General features: G+C 39.3%; 2 protein-coding genes and 1 long non-coding RNA gene across 3 annotated transcripts in view; 2 read left to right on the top strand and 1 right to left on the bottom strand.

Annotated features, from left to right (window-relative positions):
• The window catches only part of NDUFAF2 (NADH:ubiquinone oxidoreductase complex assembly factor 2), a 180,316-nt gene extending 178,693 nt beyond the window's left edge, over window positions 1-1,623 (top strand). Inside the window, exon 4 of the mRNA XM_081233391.1 lies at window positions 1,302-1,623. Within this exon, the coding sequence (XP_081089517.1) occupies window positions 1,302-1,553 (252 nt within the window). The 3' untranslated portion in view covers window positions 1,554-1,623. The remainder of the gene's footprint in view (window positions 1-1,301) is intronic.
• Window positions 1,624-1,764: 141 nt separating this feature from the next.
• Window positions 1,765-10,179, bottom strand: SMIM15 (small integral membrane protein 15). The gene is made up of 3 exons (XM_081233393.1): window positions 9,863-10,179; window positions 8,875-9,004; window positions 1,765-7,958 (listed from the first exon to the last, which is right to left on the bottom strand). Exon 3 carries the CDS (start codon window positions 7,944-7,946, stop codon window positions 7,722-7,724), a length of 225 nt encoding a protein of 74 aa, XP_081089519.1. The 5' UTR covers window positions 7,947-7,958; window positions 8,875-9,004; window positions 9,863-10,179; the 3' UTR covers window positions 1,765-7,721.
• A 542-nt stretch (window positions 10,180-10,721) lies between these two features.
• Window positions 10,722-20,595, top strand: part of LOC308616898 — a 104,812-nt gene continuing 94,938 nt past the window's right edge. Inside the window, exon 1 of the long non-coding RNA XR_014015769.1 lies at window positions 10,722-10,809. This is a non-coding gene — a long non-coding RNA (uncharacterized lncRNA). The remainder of the gene's footprint in view (window positions 10,810-20,595) is intronic.

The raw sequence follows: 20,595 nt of genomic DNA on the forward strand, positions 1-20,595 counted from the left end.
ACTGCTGTGGCCTCTCCCGCTGCGGAGCACAGGCTCCGGACGCGCAGGCCCAGCGGCCATGGCTCACGGGCCCAGCTGCTCCGCAGCATGTGGGATCCTCCTGGACCAGGGCACGAACCCGTGTCCCCTGCATCGGCAGGTGGACTCCCAACCACTGTGCCACCAGGGAAGCCCAATAAATATATTCTTAAAGAAAAATCAGAAAATACAGATAAGCAAAAAGAACATTAAAAATTTCACCCAGGGAATTCCCCGGCAGTCCAGTAGTGAGGACTCTGCCGAGGGCACCCATTCAATCCTTGGTCGGGGAGCTAAGATCCCGCAAGCTGTGAGGCGCAGCCAAAAGAAAAAAAAAAATTCACCCATTTAGAAATAATTAAGATAGAAGAGGAAGAAGGAATCAAAAAAGGTAAAAGACGTAATTACTATTTCATCTGTTTTTAAGATGCATATCTTCAAATTTTAACATCTCTGAAATCAGGATGTGTGAAGGAGTTTGCCTTTTTTAGTGGTACATATAACAGCAATGCATCTTAAATTTGATGGTCTTGTATTCAATGAAATACAGTAATAGATTGATTGTTGTTCGGGGTATAGATCCTTACAAATAGAATAGCAAATCTGAGTGACAAAACTGCATTGCACAAATTGCTTGCACTGATTTGAGGAAGCACTTCCAATAGCAAAGTGCCTCTCTGGAACTGGTGTCTAAGGCTTGCTGAACTCTGATTCCATTTCTGTCCTCCTCTTCACTGCCATACCACTCCAGAGGCGAAAGGGAAATAGATGGGACTTGGTCCTGGCGCTATAGAGGGTGGCCTTAGCAACCATGCTTTAAGTCCCACAGAGAAGAGACTGGCAGGAGCATCCTTCTGAGGCCCTCTCACCTTCACTTCATCTGCAAAAAAAGTACAAATCACTGATTAGTTTTTGAGACAGTAAATAGCTGTTAAATTTAGAAAATCTTTGATAAGAGTGACTTTTATGCTCTTGTGTAATATTTCATGTTAAGTGGTTTGTTTCACTTACTGGGTAGTAAATATTTCTATTTCATTATCCTTCTCATCTTTTTATTATAGTATACAAGGACATAGCTGTTTAATTCAAAATAACATCAATATATAATCAGATAGCTTTTTCAGACTTACCCTGTACATATCTATATATTATTTAAATGCAAGGCAAGTATCATGTATATATGTACTTTATTTTTTATTAGCTATTTTATTTTTACAAAACCTGTAGTTTGTTTTCTTCTAACTAGGAATTTAATGATTTCTTCCATTTATATATGCCTGCAGGAAACAATGAAGAGTGAAAAATATAAAGAAGAAATTAAAATGAAAACCAAAGACTTTCATGAAAAAGAAAAACTCCTCAGAGAAGAGAGCAACAAGGAACACTTGGCTCCACCAGTTCAAACTCAGATTAAAGGGCATGCCTCCGCTCCGTACTTTGGAAAAGAAGAATCCTCGGTGGCTCCCACCAGCACTGGTAAAACCTTTCAGCCAGGATCCTGGATGCCACAAGATGGCAAGAGCCACAATCAATGAATGCACTGTGGTAAAATCATTTCATTTATATATGTATGTGACTATTTTAACAAGTAAAAGTAAAAAGTTACTTTGTATTTTCTTACTGTACAATAGTTCTCTATTCCAGTAAGCTTAAGAACTTGTTTTTACTATGCATAAGAAGTGTGAGGTTATGAACTGTAGGAACCTAACTTCTTTTAGACTTAAATCCTTCACTTGATTTAGTCATCATTCTCTGTTTATGAATTTACTTAGTTTTTTTTTCCTCTTTGAGTTGCTCCCTTGAGAAGTATCTTGTAGCTGTAAATGCTCAGTACATTTTAGATCCTTACGATCATTTAGAAACCACCCAAAATATATCTTCGTAGAAAATGATAAGGGTAAATATTGAACTGTCCTAAATGATGAAATATAAAAGGAGAAGACTGCTATTTCTGTAGAGGCACTCTGTAAGATTCTAAAGAACTAATCAAAATATGAACTTGGATAAAACACGTGGAGGCCAAGAAAATTTATGTGATAAATGAAAAACACCCTATGATATTGATGAGTAGATGGGACAAAAGCTATTTTATGGTAGGATTGAGGTTGGAGTTTTAAAGAAGGAATTAGGACCAATGGAAGTAGACAATCTATCACAAAAGTCTGAAAAGATGGTAAACAGAGAAATGGTAAAGTAATTGCAGTTCTGTGAGGTTAAAAATTACTCTGAAGAAATAGAAAATAGGGCAGAGTTCTCAGAACGTGATTCCACTGATAGTGGAGAAAACAGTGATTTCTATATTGGAGAAAATTATAAACAGATGACAACATTAATACAGATTATATATAAAAGTGTCATACATTTTCTGAAGTACACAACCAAGTTTTTATTGCTAACAGAGTTCTAATTCTAATATAGAGGTCTTCTAACAGTGTTTGACATTGTAGCAACTACTCAATAAATATGGACTGAGATTTTTACTTAATATTAGAAGATAAAATTTTTAATTGCTTAAGAAATAAACTACAGAAAAATACAACTTTATAAAATGTTATACTAAAACAAGTAATCAAATGTAATCACCATAATACTTATGAAATGACAAAAAAAAGCCCCTAGGTGGTATATTAACATTCCATCAGCCCTGTTAATATCAAGTTCATCATTCTGTCTCTTTACATTATTACAAAGTAGTATTACATTTTACCAAAGAAGCAAAAAAGGAACTAGCTATTAGGCAATATAAAAAAAGATAAAATTTGTTGTATAATTGACTGTAAAGTAAGATGTTCTTGAACCCCAGGTTACAGGAAAAACTGTAAATTCTAACATGCTAGAATAGAATGTTTCTACTGCCAAATTCCTATCAGCTTATTAACTGTATTCTATATACATATTTTACAAAAGTTTGTCGGGTAGGCTGTTTATAAATATCTTAATGTATGACAGAATTTATGTTAATTTTAATTTTTATGGTTTTCATTTAAAAATACCTGTTCTACATAAAAGAAAATCTTAGCCAACAGTTATGTTATATAAGAAGATGATACTGGCCCACCCATTATTAGTAAAGTATGCACTTTCAAAGTGATTTTGAGAGGTGGGAATAAACTTTGTAGTAATCCATCCACACTCCTTTCCTCAAGACTAACATTTTTAGGATGACTGGTTACCCTGTTAGGTGGTATCAGAACAGAGTTCTGAGAACATTTAGTCCTACATAAAAACTGAACTATAATCTTGGCCTAATTAAGATTGCCTTTCTAAACAATCTTGCTTTTATATGTGGCTTTTAAGCCAGACACATGCAAAGCAGAATCAAAGTTTCACATAAAATATTCACTTGTCCACCATATTTCATATTTTAAATAGTTATATTTGGGGAATTTACAAGTTTTTTTTTAATGAAAATGTTTTTCTTCATCTTTTCAAGACAGACTCCAAAACCCATGCAGTTTTTTTAGTTTCAAAAGTTAAAATGTTCATTTTAAAATAATTAAAGTGGGGCTTCCCTGGTGGTGCAGTGGTTAAAAATCTGCCTGCCAATGCAAGGGACACGGGTTCGAGCCCTGGTCCAGGAAGATCCCACGTGCTGCGGAGCAACTAAGCCCACACACCGCAACTACTGAGCCTGAGCCCTAGAGCCTGCGTGCCACAACTACTGAGCCCACATGCCACACCTACTGAAGCCTGCGAGCCTAGAGCCCGTGCTCCGCAACAAGAGAAGCCACGACAATGAGAAGCCCGCGCACCGCAACTAAGAGTAGCCCCCACTCACTGAAACTAGAGAGCCTACGCACAGCAACGAAGACCCAACACAGCCAAAAATAATTAATTAATTTAAAATAATAATAATAACTAAAGTGTCATACATACCTTAAGTACTCAGATAAATCCTTCCTGACTTCCTGTGCTTCTGCTATACATGCATATAGCATTTTTTTTCCCCAAAGGCCTTATTATACAAACTGCTCAGGTATACATGCGTTGCCTTTTGGGTTTAACCATATAAATCTAGCCTATTAGCTATGCCTTGGATATCTGAAGTTAAAAATCAAAAAAAATGGAGGAAATAATTTTTCCCCATTATGTTATCCTGTTGCATTCCATTTTTACTGATTTCTGGCTCTCATTTACTTCCTAATTTCATCAGCCTTGACCCAATACCATCATACTGACCTTTTTAATGCTATCTCATTAACCACATTATCTAAAATGTAACCTGAATTCATTTAGACTAGGCTTTCTCAAACTATTTGTGTTCTTTGGGGGAAAAGAACAGAGAGTCTATGATAGTCAAAGAAGGTTAAAAGACTCCAGGAAATCATGAAGAAATGAATTGTCTTATCTTGTGTTTCCCAAACTTTTGGTATTTGGTATTTGAACACGGAATCCCCTTTAATGTTTGAGAAATACAGAATTTGTCCTTATATATTACAGATATGAAGTAAATCAGAGTGATCCTATAATCAGTTGCAAACCTGAAAGCAATCATTCCTAAATAGGTATCAGACTTCCTCTAACTTAAAACCAGATGAGGTATAAAGTGCCCCTAACAGGGCTTCCCTGGTGGCGCAGTGGTTGGGAGTCCACCTGCCGATGCAGGGGACACTGGTTTGTACCCCGGTCCGGGAGGATACCGCATGCCACGGAGCCACTGAGCCTGCGCGTCCGGAGCCTGTTCTCCGCAGCGGGAGAGGCCATAACAGTGAGAGGCCCGCGTACCGCAAAAAAAAAAAAAGTGCCCCTAACAATGGGTGACGAGCTGTTAGTTATAGTGGATCTCAACATTGGGTTTCTAGCTTGCAGCATCCGAAGCTTATTTCCAGTTTGCTCACTGTAATTTCAGGAAATAGGTTTAAAATCCCCTTGCACATCTGATATAGTAACACCATGCTGAAGTTTACCACATGGACACTATGGATCAAATTCTGATGCACAAACTTTTTGGTGGTAAAATGTTTGTTATAGGCAGCTTGTTTGTTTTTCCTTCAAAACCAGCCATAAAATGGTAATTGATTATATTAGTTCTAAGAACTTCAGAAACAACATAATAGGTAGGCAGTTTTTAAAAGAATTATTCTGGGTAACAGTAAATGGGATTCTTGTAACCATAACAGTAATCTTTTTACAATAGAAGATTGATTTTTCTGAAGACTCTCAAACCTCATAATACACAGTCCCCAACTTAATTTTTCAACTTTACGATACACATTCACATTCAACAGAAACGTTCTTTGAGTTTTAATCTTTTCTCAGGCTAGCAGTGTGCAGTAGGACACTTGTGATGCTGGGCGGTGGCAGAGAGCCACAGCTCCCAGTCAGCCATGCAATCACAAGTAAACAACCGATACCCACACAACCATTCTGTTTTTCACTTTCAGTACATTATTCAGTAAATTATTTTCAGCTTGCAATGGGTTTATCAGGATGTAATCCATTTTAAATTGAGGAAGCTCTATAGTCTCTAATTTACACCACCCCCCAACACACACAAACATATAGACACATATTATAAAACCTTGTTGATCTTAAATGTGTAAAAAGGCTCCATAAATTTTGGGAAAAGCTGAAGAAACAATGAATGGCCTATGCCAAACAAATACAAAATTGTATTAAGACTAACAGGGACTACAGAAAAACCTATTTTAGTTAAATACCTTTAAATTGTCACAATGAACAATGAAACCATAGCTTTAGTGGATAACTGTAAGTTTTGTTTAATTTCAATGACAGTATAAAAAGCATATCCTTGATCACCTGAATAATTTGTAATTAAACACTGAATTATTTCAGTGCTTGGAGCTGCAATGTGTTGATCACACTGGCACCAAGTAGGAACTGACAACCTAAAATGACAGTAATAAGTATTGTTCAACCAGTCCATAAACATTCTCAGAGGTCCTTAGGTTCTCATATTTGAGAAACATTGCTCTCAACTTTTACAAGTACAGCTGACCCTTGAACAACATGGGTTCGAACTGTGTGGGGTCACTTATACACAGATGTTTTTAGTGGTAAATACTACAATACTACATGATCCAGGGTTGGTTGAATCCACGGATGAAGAACTGTGGGTACAGAGGGACCTCGGAACTGCAGATATGGAGGACCTGCATATAGGAAGGAACAATGTATAGGGAGGGTCGACTATAAATTATACAGGGATTTTTGACTGCAAGGGAGGACTCATGCTCCTAACCCCACAAAGAAAAACAAAGCCCAGGGTGGTGTTCAGGGGTCAACTGCATGCTTATCTATAAATGAAATTTGTAACCCTCTGAAAAGTCTAACTTCTATAACATATTTAACTTGAATTATTACTCCTCCCCCCACAAAAAAAAACAAAGCCCAGTACCTCTTTATAAAAATGTATCAAATTTATTTCAATATCTAGTTTCATTTTTAAGTTAAAGCTTTTAGACAGTTTTTTTTGTAGTTTAAAATTCATTATCAGGGGTGAGGAAAACATCAATAAGCTATTAATTACTGACAACAAATAAAATTATTAACCATGCATTTATAAAAGCCATGTTAAAGAGTAAAAAGTTCCAGTTATACTACTTAACTGAAGGAAATATCCTTCAGTCCTTTATTTCTAACTATAACACATTCTAATTTTGACATGATTTACACCTTTTTCACCCAACTAATACTATGCTAAACAAAATTTTTCCAACTGTTAAGCCTTTCTTTACCATTTATGAAATATGACTTAACTGTTACTCTTTAAAAGTTCCTTAAAAGAGATTTGAATTTTAATTTTCACCATGAACCTGTTTGATCAAAAAAGTAAAGGACATCACTACCACAAGAATTAAAAGAATGGAATGAAAAACAAAAGTGGTATTATATAATCAGTAAATTATTTGATAAGACATTTTAACTACTTCACATTTCTACTTATAGCACAAGTGAGAATTAATTGGTTCCAAGGTACTACAAGGTTTGGCATTTTTACTCCAAGCTTTAAATCATAGTGTTGCTCTACTCAAGTCACCTCTAAGAAAATGGCAGTGTTCATAAGTACAAAAATTGTTATATCCAGTAAGTGGTAATCTACATGGTCAAGATAATAAGAGAATTCTTTATAAAATTAGATTTTTAAAAATGCAGAATGTCTGGTAATTACCAGTATCTCAAAAGCTAAAATGAGAAAAATACAGAAAATAGAAGTACTCGTTGAATAATAATACTTTGCTTTGAGGAAGCCAGAAATGATTCTATTTCAAGAAATAAGTAATAATGATAAAAGATGTGATTAATACACTGTATCTCTTTTAAGCCAAAGCATGCTTTTCACCTCAGGACAATTCTGATTTTTACATTCTTAATCTCCTTTGTCCAGAACAGGACCCCATTTTAAGCCATTATTTGAATAGAGTACATAATCTAAAGCCATTTTTCTCCACAGGATGTTTTCACTTTAGTACATACGCTGCAAAAAGGCAAATGACTAAGTCAGTTATAAAGAATCTGTAGCATAATAAATGCCAATTTACAGTGACTGTCAACAGACTTCTACACCGAAGCCTAAAAGCTGCTATAGTACAGGTGAGAATTAACATGATTCTTCCACATGCTCAGACTTCATTTACTAAATAATACTGTCATAAGATCTGAAAAGAAACCTTAATGGGTCCTTCCAAAGCTGCATAATTTTCCAGATGATTTTCCTCTGGTTGCAGAGCCTGTTCATTCCTTCAATCCTTTTTTAGTCGTTTAGCTTTTGCAATATTTTCTTGACGTTTTTGTTTCTTCTTTTGCTCCTTTTCCCTGGCCTCAATCATCTTGGCCAATTTCCAAGACAGTACAGCACTTGCTAGGAACAATGGAGTTAGGGCCAGAATAACTGTTGTAAGGAAGCCATATGGGTCCTTTGCAGCCCATTCCACAACATACTCAGCCCAAGCCTTTATATCAAACATCTTTGTAGAGGCCTTAGGAAAGCAGGGGGTGGGGGGAGAGACAACAAGAGAAAAGACTATGTGGTTAATCAAATTTTGAAAAGGTACCCCATACAATCAGTTAACTCAGAATTCCATTATCACTCAATAGTTTGGTTGGTTGTTTTAAAAAAGTACTAATTAGTACTATTTTAATAAGGACTAATATTTCTAGTAAGAAAAAATAATTCACCTAGGACAACCAGAAGAGTGACACTTAAAAGATGTGAAGCTATAGAAGGTAAAAGGAAAAACCATGTGGAATCTGTCGTAAGGACTAGGCATTCTCATATGTCTCCTATATTCAAGACAAACTTTATTTAGCAGCAGAGTTTTAAAAGAATTTTGAGTTTTATGTGCTCATTCCAGGAAACAGCTGAATCCCATTGTCATTTTTTTACATGGCCTTAGTACTATTAAGTGCTAATTAACAAAAGTACAATCATCACATTTGCTATTTGAAAGCCACAGAATATGTGAAATGCCTGGAGAAAGGGAGGTAGTGGATGGCTGTTTCCAGGAATGAAAAGAGAGGGTAAGGGAACCATAATATCCATTCATATGCAAAGAGATATAAGCAAAAGGTGACATGCTATTTTATGCCCTCTTTCAGCTTTGAGGACTCCTATTTGAGGACATAATTTAGTAAATGAGAACAACTTTAATAGATGAGAAAATTAACCATTACAGGTGCCATGCATTTTGTTCCGTTTTGAGTTGCTAAGGGAGGGCCATCTGGCAAATGAGGATGTTGTGGATTTGAGTGACATTTTCTATTTTGCCCCAGAGGCTTTTCAACCTTCATGTTTGTGTCGATCTCTATTCAAAGTGGAGAATTAGAATACCTGGGTAGGAATGGGTGTATATACAGTCACTTAAAATTTCAGCTGGCATTTAAAAAATCATCTACCTTATGCTTGAGTAGTGATCTCTAACTTTGTCCTGGGATTATTAGCCAATCACAATTTCAGATGACCCTTGGTTGGTTGTCTTCTTTAGCTCTACCATACACTTCTGAGAGAATGCTTAAATTCTATATACTGGTTGGGTTGAAAAGAATAGATAAAAGAAAAACGTTAAAAGTCAACTTTAAGGAATAATTATAATACAGTTTTAAATGGAAAATTTCTAAATTCTCTATATGCAACCTATAAATGACATGTAAAATCGCCTGGCACATTAAATACATTTAATATCTATTGCTTTCTAATTTTAAGAAAGAAATAATTACAAAATGGCAAATGCCCTGTAAGAAAATCCTAGTTACTCGAGATCAAATATTTTACTCAATTACTTACTTCAAAAATAAAATTATTTACGAAGTTCACTAACATATAAAATAAGTTAGCTCACTGATATGTTACAGCATATCCATTCCCAGATCTTGAACTTTTTATACTAAAAAGGTCAATTATTTGTTTATAGGGTTAGGTATACAATCGCAAAATCAAACACCGCTTTACTCTTAAAATGTTTTTTTTTGTCTCCCTATTATACAGTTTGTGTTCTTTATAGAAAACCCAGAGATAAACAAAACAAAATATATATCACCCACAATCCCATCACCTACATAAAACTACCATGACTGGTTTTAATTATATCCTATCACAACTTCTTCATATTTTCAACTGAAGACACATTTAAAGTGTCTAAGATATCGTTAAATATCCTAGCCTCCCCACCCCATTCGTAGGGTCCCACCCACACAGTCGAGCCTAGGCTCTACGGATATCTGTTTCTTCAGCTTCTCCAGCCCAGTAATAAATTAACTAATGCAAGATTCAGAGATGAGCAAAAGAACTTTGCAATAAAGAGTAAAGCGGAAGTGAAGGACTCGGTTATGGCCGAGTTTTAGCCATTAACACAGAGAAAGGAGTTACCGTCCACAAGACACACACCTCCCATGCACCTCAATTTCGGACCCCAAGCGCACACGCCTCCCACACTCCAAGGAATATTTTCTTCCTTCCGAGAAGGATCGGCCGGGCTTGATCTCCGGACCAGACCCGCGCGGCGCCTAAAGCTGCAGCTGATGGCACCTCACAGCCATCCGCACTTGCCCTCCTTCCTTGTGTTTTCCTCGCTCACCCTTCCTTCCTCACCGCACCCGGCCGCCCGCCCCTGGGGCCACGCTCCCCAGACCCTCCACCTCGGCGAGCGCGGGCCCGGCGGGGCTCGCTTAACGGGCGGCCCCCGGGAATCAGAGGTCGTCCCCGCCACACCTTGGGCCGTCGGCGCCGTGGCCGCCTCCGCCGGGCACGGGGGCAAAACTGCGGCTGCGGCCACCACCGGCCTCCCTTACGTCGCGCCCAAGACGGTGGGCTCGGACCCCCCACTCCCAACTAACCTCCAGGCCGGAAGCAGGAAGGCGGAAGCCGCAGCTCTCCCGACCCGCCCACAGGCCGGCCCTTGCCTGGATCCGGCCTGAGGAAGTCGAGGGGCCAGTTTCCGGCTGCGCCATTGCAGTGTGGGGCCCGGGACCTGGACTTCGAGCACGCGGGGAGGGTGGGGCGGCGCCCGGGTTTCCGGGGAGCGGCAGGTGAGGCCGCGTGGGGCGAGCGGCGGCGCCCGGCTGGTCGCTGGCTCGGAGCCCGAGTCTCGCGCCTTCTGTCGGGGCGGCGTCCTGCTTGAGGCTCGGGTGGGCTCCGGCCTCCGGGAGCCGGTCCGGAAGCACGGAGGGCCCCCTACCTTTGCCCCCGAAGTCAGCCGGGGAACAGCCGCTCCCCTGCAGGAGCCCGGCTGTGGGTGGAGGGCCCCGGTGGGTAAGGTCCGTGACCCTGGGAAACTCCAGCCAGAGAGCGGCGGCAAGAAAGGAGTTGGTTCCCACAAACCGCCCAGAGTCAAGGTGAGGGTGACACGGCGACTCTTGAAGGATTCTAGCGAGTTCCTCGGGTTCACACCCCACTCTTTGACCCTCTCATCTTCGGGTTGGACAATAGTTAACGCCTCACGTCGAGGAGACAAAGCAGCAGCTGGACCGTGGTGGGTCCATCGAACCTTGTTACTAAGGGAAAATGCAGCCATGCTGTGTGAAGAGGGGTTTTTATTGTTTGTTTTTAATTTAAGAACCTAACTCTTTCACAAAAGCATGATCGATACTTGCCCAGAGTAAACTTGATAAATAATTAAACTGGGCGTAGAGTTCACACCGAGGTACTTGTTCTTCCAATACACAAAGGGATTCAAAAGTCAACAAGCAGAAAGAGTGAGTTAATATATTGTCTTCTACAGGAACTGAGAGATTAACTCTGGTTTGGTTGATGATCAGATTTTGTGGTCTCTTGCACTGAACTGCTCTGTTTGACTACGTCTTCGAATGTTGCAAGATCTCCTCACTGTTGCGTGCCAAATAAAGCAGGTTTTTATTCTTGAAACACTATAGAATGTTCTCTTTGAGGCGCAAGTTGTGACATGTATAACTAGTTTAGGTATAACAACAATAACTATTGTTTACCAGGGAACAGGCTTTTGGCAAATAAGCTAATGATCTAAAATACTGTTTGTTGGGCATATGTTAATGTTTGTATGTTGTATTAGCAGCAGTTGTTTTCTTACTCATTCTTGTTTGAGAACTTGGATGATGGTTTCAAAGCTTGCGCTGCTTGGACCTAGCCTGTACCTGTAGTAGCCAGAATAAGACTCAGTCATTGGATTGTGTGTACTGAAAACTTGACTTGCTGATGGTAACTCTGTGTGGTTTTGTAAACTTGCCCAAATAGTAACTCCAGGAGAGGGTCAGAATTTATTTTAACGTCCTTCACTCCAGAGACCAATATGCGTATGTTGTTTTAATCACGGTTAGACAGTTTTCCTCATTACTGCCTCCCCTGTAGCTCACCCTGCTGCATCCCTTGTGAAATGCATAGGAGTCTTGCGCCGGAAGAAAAGGCACAGAAGAAGGAAGCCTCGGTAGGTCTTTGGCTCTAGTGTAAATCAGGCTTTCACTGTCTAATATTACTGATCTAGCTTCCAGTTCCAGGGCAGGCAGAAAGCCCAGGAATAGCATAGCGGTTGCCACAGCTGAGCTCCCTACTGCTACCTGCATTGCCTTAATGAAAGGTGGCATCAAGATTGGTTCAGATGCTGCAGAATACTTTCTTTCTTTCTTTTTTTTTTTTTTTTTTTCCCGGTACGCCGGCCTCTCACTGTTGTGGCCTCCCCCGTTGCGGAGCACAGGCTCCGGACGCGCAGGCTCAGCGGCCATGGCTCACGGGCCCAGCCGCTCCGCGGCATGTGGGATCTTCCGAGACCGGGGCACGAACCCGTGTGCCCTGCATCGGCAGGCGGACTCTCAACCACTGCGCCACCAGGGAAGCCCCGAGAATACTTTCTAGAGGAGTCTCAGCTTGGGAGTTGAGATTCACAGGCCTTGTCTCTGCTGATCTGATACTCTGATAAGTCACTCTGAGCCTGTTTCCTTTTGTGTATGTGGAAAGCTATTAGGTTATCTCTGGGGTTCTCTCAGCTTGAAAATTCTGTTGATTGGGCTGGATTTGGCCATTTTTCTGACTTCGGCTTCATAAGCAGCAGCAGAATAAGGAATTTAGTGGAAATATCATAGCCAGTTTTCTTAAGGGCTTAGTCTTTATTTGAAAGATCCTTAATTGGCTTTTTATTCTCTTGCAAATGTCTTTCAGAATATCAGCTTAGAATAACAAGGAAATAAGGTCTGCTTGTATTTATTTTTAAGAAATAAAATCTTAACCGTTTGTGTAGCTTTAACCAAAGTAACTAAAGCTTGCACTATTAATTAAGGAGGGTTTGTCTTTGCATAAGAATAATTCCTTTGTAGCATATCACATCACCATCCGCACTAGTTACTCTACTGCAGTTATATTTCGAAAATGGAGCCTTACTCCCCAATGTTCATTGCAGCACTATTTACAATAGCCAGGTCATGGGAGCAACCTAATACCCGTGGACAGAAGAATGGATAAAGATGTGGTGCATATATACAATGGAATATTACTCAGCCATAAAAAGGAACAGAATTGGGTCATTTGTAGTGAGGTGGATGGACCCAGAGTCTGTCATACAGAGTGAAATAAGTCAGAAAGAGAAAAACAAATATTGTATATTAACACATATGTGGAATCTAGAAAAATGGTACATATGAACCAGTGTGCAAGGCAGAAATAGAGATGCAGATGTAGAGAACAAATGTATGGACACCAAGGGGGGAAAGAGGTGTGGGGCGGAGGTGGTGGTGGTGGTGGGATGAATTGAGAGATTGGGATGGACATATATGCACTAATATGTATAAAATAGATAACTAATAAGAACCTGCTGTATAAAAAAATGAAATAAAATTCAAAAAAAAAAAAGAAAATGGAGCCTTACAAATTTCTGAGCTTTTTTCCTCTTAAGAAAGGAAGTCCTAGTCTTTCATTAGTTTGTTTAAAACTCTTTTTTCTCTTGAATGGTACAAAGTTACATTTCACCCTGACTCATGTCAATTGTGAATGAGTAAAGCCTGAATAACATTCTATTATAATAATCTAGACTTAACTAAAGATTTTAAGAGCTTTCTTACCGGCTGAACAATTTGTGCTTATTTTTTGCAGTAACGTTTCACATATTTGACTTATTTTGATAGAATTGTTTTCTCCCCTAATTTTTATTTGTGAGTATTTCCTACCATTAAAACACAATGCACGGGCTTCCCTGGTGGCGCAGTGGTTGAGAGTCCGCCTGCCGATGCAGGGGACAGTCCGGGAAGATCCCACATGCCGCGGAGCGGCTGGGCCCGTGAGCCATGGCCGCTGAGCCTGCGCGTCTGGAGCCTGTGCTCCGCAACGGGAGAGGCCACAACAGTGAGAGGCCCGCGTACTGCAAAAAAAAAAAAAAAAAAACCAACACAGTGCAGATACATTTCTTATAGGTCCATTTATGTAATTTAAAAAGTAATAGTCGGGTTTTAGTGACATTTGGAAGATCATACTGCAGAATAATAATTTTTAAAGGCTATTTATTGAATACTTACTGTGTAGCAGGTACTAGGCTAGATGCTTCGCATCTGTTATCACTAATCCTTAGAGTAAACAACTCTAGGATGGTATTCTTATACCTATTTTACAGATAAGGAACCAGAGACTTAAAAAGTAGGGCAGAATTCTAAACAGATCTGGCCCCCAAAATCCCTGCTTGTTTTTTAATGTCAAAGACTAGACGAAAATGCTGATTTCATAAAATGAAAGTAAGTTTTTTAATCTGTAATTGTTAATTTTAACTAATAATCACAACTAAAATCTTCCCATACTTCAAAATTGTCTGTTGCCCAGGTGGTGGCAGCATGTCTCAAAGAGTTAGTGTGGTGTAGAAGGTTTTCTCCAGCCTTGCCAGTTGATTTGCTTCTTCATCCCACATACAGGACCTATCTGTCAGTCTCTACTTCTCTTTTGAGCACTTTCACTGCTATTAGACCAACGCATCAGTGATTCACTCAACCTTCCACCCTCCCTTCAGCTTCATCTTCTGAATGGATCATACTCTGCCAGTTTGCTTTCAGCCTATTTTGCCTACAAAGAAAGCATCACCAAAGTATTATTTTCTGGAAAATTCATTTAGGCCTATCCAGTAACATGAAGACTTTTTTTTTCAAATATTGTTATTTTTCACTTATTGTTAAATGTAATTTGGCAAAAGCACATCCTAAATGAAATAATTGGCTAATATTATTATGAAATACTTGTCTAAGTTAGAAGGCATGCTTCTTAAACTTTATGGGATATACCAGTTAAGGAGGTAATGAAAAGCTTTTAAAAGATAGAGATGGAATTTGTTTTCAAAATAAGAACAAGAGGATTCAGTAGGGAGCAGTGAAAGGTCATATAATTCAGAAGGAGATATACATACATATATATATATATATATATATATATATATATATGTATATCAGAATAATTAGTTAAACCTACCTTAGCCAAAAATTGCTTGGAACATTATCTTTGCAGGGCTGCTACCTTACTAGAGGTTTCAAATCAGATGATACCTCCTCACAAAAGCCTTCTCTACCCCTATTTTATTTTTCTCACAACACTTCAGTCCAACATCTTGTTTATTGGTTTATTGTTTATTTTTTCCCACTAGAATGTAAGCTATATGAGATCAGTTACCACAGTACCTAGAAAGAATATTGTTTTGAATAATTGATTCCAAGATACAACATTGCCACTTACAAATAAAACTTAGTGTTTCAGCGAATCATGAAATAATCTAAATCCTGGGAACTTGTAAAGCTCGTGTTAAAGTACCAAAGTGTTATTGTATGTTTTGAAAGTAATAAGAGTTGCCCCAGTAAGCATAGGTCTAAAGATTAGTAAATAAGATTTAGGGAAAGATAAAAATAATTGTGGTTATTTTGTTAATGAAAGAAAACTAGTTGCTTAAGGCTTTCCAAGTATATAAAAGTATGTTAAAGGAACATAGTGATTCATCATCTTCATTGATAAGATAAAAGGAATTAGTCCTAGACTGTAGGTGCTAAGATTTAAGATAAGAACAAGCTAGACTAGAGATATAAATAGAGATCTTTGAAAATGGGGTGTGTATATGCAGGCTAGATGCCCTCTCTAGATATTTCCCAGCTTTATGATTCCCAATGCAGATTGCAAAAGAAAGATTAGATAGTAGATGCTTCTCTTGTTGATTATTCCTTGCTGCCTATGGCCCTTTCTGCACGTTTAAGAAACATTTCAGTGTGTTTGAGTGATATGTATTGCTGCTTTGGGTAGTTTATAGAAGTCTTTTCACTAAAAATTGGGTGTTTCTGCTTTTTTTTAACACTGAAACTATTTACAATTCTGTATCTCCAGAATGTACTATACATGCATATGCAGCAAACTAATACCCTGTAATTAGAGGGCACCCTTTTGGAAGGGTAAAGTTTCCAGTAAATTCTTCTGAAGCCTTGGATTGCAGTCCTGTTAAAGTCATGAGAGACAGTAAGCTTTCCTGCTGAATCTAGAAGTTCAAATATTAGGCTTATCCCTAAATGATGTAATAATATTAGCCGTGTCAAGTCACCTTTAATTTCTGTGCTAGGGTCCCGTAGCCATTAAATAGGAGTTGCTGTCCAGTTGAGAAAACTAATCCATGTATAAGAATCCTACAGTGTATATAACTGATTCACTTTGTTATAAAGCAGAAACTAACACAGCATTATAAAGCAATTATATTCCAATAAAGATGTTAATAAATAAATAAATAAATAAATAAAAAGAATCCTTCAGTGCAAAAACCATGTGTATTGCAAAAGCAGCCCCTAGCACCATCACCTTTGCTGAGTAACATTTTAATTTTATACATTCCACCTTCACCTAAGCAAGCTACTTGAAGAAACCATATCAAACATAACCATATTAGCTGTATGATACTGTCAGGTATGTTGTCCTCTGTGTCATACAGTGCCCTTTATATAAAGTCCCATATGAGATATTTTAGAATGTGATTCTAAAAAAATGTTTTGGAAGCCACGTTTTCATAGGAAGAATTTTGCCTGTCTTTGATTTGACCGGAAGCTCAAGAGCCAAATTTGAAATTCATGTTTAACATCCATCCTGACTTGCATACTTGCATTTCTTTTTAAATATATTTTTCCTAGGACAGATATTCTGTACCTGTCATTATTGTATATGTTCATGTAGTAAGATTCCTCCAGTTCCTGGTGAAATAAGGCACAGTATACTATGCCTGTAGATCAAGCGTTTGAAACCCAGAACATTACAAAGATGTTTGATATGTAACAAGTAGTTATTTGCTAGTAAAATTCTTCCACTGCTTCTAACTTTTATGTTTATTTTAAAATCTTGTACTATAATCATATCATTCAGAACTAGGGAATTTAGGAAATCATTGTGTGAAACTGCATCCCAAAGTCTTAATTCTGAAAGCTATCTTGTGCCTTTAATAGCCCTCAGAGTATAATGTGTATATTTGGAATCTAGATTTAGAAGTGAACAAAAATTTACTGGTGCCAGGCTATAAATATAGTTCCCTAAACCATCATTTAGACACATATCGTAGTCCCAAATTCATAAATTGCTTTTGCTGAGTTCACAGTTTATGTTTTTACACTTTTAAGTCAGGAAGTGAAACAGTCTGAAATCCAAAAACTCCTTTCTTATTCACATATGTCCCCTTGAAGTGTAATAAATAATAGTGGTGCATATGATGAGTTTCTAGAGGCTTTGAATTTGGAGTTTTTCTTAATTTTTAGAATTGACCTTGATCAACTAATTTTCTGTTCTCTGTAATAAGAAGATAATAATACCTGCCTTCATACAGAAAGTTGGACCAATGTCCTCCTGAGGTTCTTTTCATCTCTAAGTTTCAATATTCTATTGTAGGACTTACTGCAGTTGTAGACTTGTATTATTAATGAGTATAGGTGTATAAGAATCTGACTTAATCTCTTGTTCTAGGTTCATATTTGATCATGTGTGGACCAAATAAATCATTTAATATTTTTGTGCCTAGGTCCCTGTGTCCATAAAGTAGAATTAATAATACCTGTTTTTTGCAATACTGACTAGTTAATAAACATGTAGCCTCTTTTTTTTTTTTTGCATTACGCGGCCCTCTCACTGTTATGGCCTCTCCCGTTGCAGAGCACAGGCTCCAGGTGCGCAGGCTCAGCAGCCATGGCTCACGGGCCCAGCCGCTCTGCGGCATGTGGGATCTTCCCGGACCAGGGCACGAACCCATGTCCCCTGCATCGACAGGCGGACTCTCAACCACTGCGCCACCAGGGAAGCCCGTAGCCTCTTTTTTATGAGGTTGAATTCTATAGAATTCATTTGTAAATTGATTGTTGGGAGCTTACACAGATTCCTAGGGAATTATGTTATAAATAGTGGTTATTTATGGCTATTTGACACACAGCATAAGTGGAAAGAGTGTCTCTGCATAAAAATGGTAGAAGGTAATTCTCAATACTAGTAATAAAATAGTAAAAATTAAATGAAACTTTGATCCCTTGTACCACAGTAAGATTTTATAAAAAGTGATAATGATTGTAAATAGTGAAAATGAATTCGTCTGAGTCCATTTTTTTTTCAAGTTTTTATTTCCTACACGATGTGAATGCTTTGTCAGCACTTTCTGACCATCGTACCATATATGCAGTCCAGGAATCACTGTTGCAGTTGTTTTCAAGTCTGCTAAACCTTTTTATACCACAAGAAACTAAAGCGACATATGGGTCTATAAATTATTCATGTGTGTATGCAATGCATATGGAATATATTCATATACAGTAATCTGTGATGTGCCCCTCTCCCCTCCTTACTGTCTGTAGAATGAACTACAAACTCCTTAGAGGAGTGTAATGATTCCTACCAATCTGGTCCAACCTGCTGTGTAAATTTTCGACATGATAGAGGACCATTTATTTCAGACCTCTACAGCTCTAAGAGATACCTTCTTACCGCAGTGGTTGACATATAGACTGGAACCAAACTACCTGGTTTGAATCCCAACTCTGCCTCTTGCTAGGATGAAGAGATGGCTATGAGAATGCACCTCACAGACTCCTGCTCTAAGGAGCTTAATTGCCCAAAGGCCCTAGCTGCTGTGCTCAGAAATCCATCACTGTTTGTGCTAACTCTTTGCTTCTTTCATAGCTCAGTGACTGAGCGTAGTAGAGATACTAAGGCCTGCTTCTGGGAGACAGAAGACTCCTCTCATGGCCAGTGAGGGGTCAGGGACTCCTCCATTGTCTTGCCAAGCCTTCCATAGGCTACACTGCAGTCTAGGACGCTTCTACCCAGTCTTCCTCCCCTCTCTCTTTCACTTGGGGTCAGACTTGCATCATGGTGTGCCAGTTTACCCAGTCTTGCCCAGCTCCTTCCCCATTTTCTCTCACAGATATTTCCTCTAATAAAAATCTTACACATTTAGGGCTTCCCTGGTGGCGCAGTTGTTGGGGGTCCGCCTGCCGATGCAGGGGACACGGGTTCGTGCCCTGGTCCAGGAAGATCCCACATGCCGCAGAGTGGCTGGGCCCATGAGCCATGGCTGCTGAGCCTGCGCGTCCGGAGCCTGTGCTCCGCAACGGGAGAGGCCACAACAGTGAGAGGCCTGCGTACCACAAAAAAAAAAAAAAAAAAAATCTTACACATTTAATCCCATCTTGGCCTCTGGGATGGTAAAATTGGGATTCAGAACAGGTTCATTACCTGGCCAGAAGATGCCACCCTGGTGGGTAGATGGGGCACTCACCACTCCAGCATAAAGTTGCAGATAAATCGTTAAGGTTTCACCAGTGTTGACTTGAGACAATGTCCTAGTGGAGGGGAACTGTGGTAGGTGTGATTATGCAGGTATTTGAAAAATATGGGAGAAATAATGCCTACAAAGAAAGAGTTGGCTGATTACTGCTAAGTTGTATTGGAGCACTGCTGAAGGAAAATGAGAAACAGAGCTGTTAACAAGCAGTTAACAGCTAAGTGTGAGAGCTGTAGAGCCTCTTTGGTAGCTTACAGAGAGGGCTTTATCACCTGGAATTGAAAGACAAGACTTGGTTGAACTGCAAGCTGAAGAGCCAGCTAATTGTTGATGTCACAGAGCTCCAAAGACATTTGAGCATTGAATGTTTTGCCAAGGTGGGTCTTTTAACATGAAGGTGGGGAAATCTAGGATCCTAAACATTAGATGGGGTCATCCAATGGATGCCCCTGTGACTCCTGGACTCTCAGGGCTTGCAGTGGTAGTGGCCTTTCTCTAGTGAGAACTAGCATATTTGCTGTGCTGGAAGATGCTGAAGAAGCCCCTTGCCCCCAAGGCAGTAGCCCTCCTCCCCAACACTGCCCTCCTCTTTCTTTCCTGGCTGTCAAGCCAATAATTAACCAATAACAAATCCAGTCACTGGTAAATCCCAGCATAACCCAGCTGGGACATGCTGGGCTTGATAAGGAAGGAAAGAGACTATTCTCCTAAAAAATTGCATGGTTTAACTGACATTACTGGCAGGAACCAGGAAAACACTCCTGGGATTGGATTTTAAAGGTGTTTTTTCAAAGGGGCGAGAATATGAGATTAGATGAATAAGAAATCATTGACTTGGGCGCACTTTCTCATGTATGGGGGATTTAACACCCCAGCAAGAATTCTGCTATAGACTGAATGTGTCTCCCCAAAATTCACATGTTTAAACCTAATCCCCAATGTGATTTGGAGGTAAGAGGCCCCAGAGAGCTAACCTGTCCCTTCTGTCATGTGAAGACACAGCAAAGAGACAGCTGTTTACGAGCCAGGAAATGGGCTCTCACCAGACACCAAATCTGCAAGCACCCCCGTCTTGGACTTCCCGGCCTTCAGAACTGTGAGAAATAAAAAAGTTTGTTGTTTAAGCCACTCAGTCTGTGGTCTTCTGTTAACAGTAGCACAAACTAAGTCAGACCCTAGTGTTCAGGGGAAGCTTGCTAATGGGATGGCTTTTAGAAAAAACAGCCAGTTCTCAGCAAAGTGAAAAATGTCTGAGTAGTACTGGCAGACTATAGAGGAAGGAATAAAGGGGCTGAGCGAAGTGGGCATGCCAGAACAGAAGACCCATCAGAGGATTATGCTCCATGAATGTGCCCAGAGGATACACCATTCACCCAGGGCCATCAGGAAAACAGTGGTGAGAGAG

The sequence above is a fragment of the Mesoplodon bidens genome (genome assembly GCF_964165515.1).
Source record: "Mesoplodon bidens genome assembly, chromosome: 4".
Taxonomy (NCBI): domain Eukaryota; kingdom Metazoa; phylum Chordata; class Mammalia; order Artiodactyla; family Ziphiidae; genus Mesoplodon; species Mesoplodon bidens.

Bases quoted from the DNA above. Each gene is read 5' to 3' on its own strand.
- SMIM15 (XM_081233393.1), bottom strand. From the start codon at position 7,946: ATGTTTGATATAAAGGCTTGGGCTGAGTATGTTGTGGAATGGGCTGCA.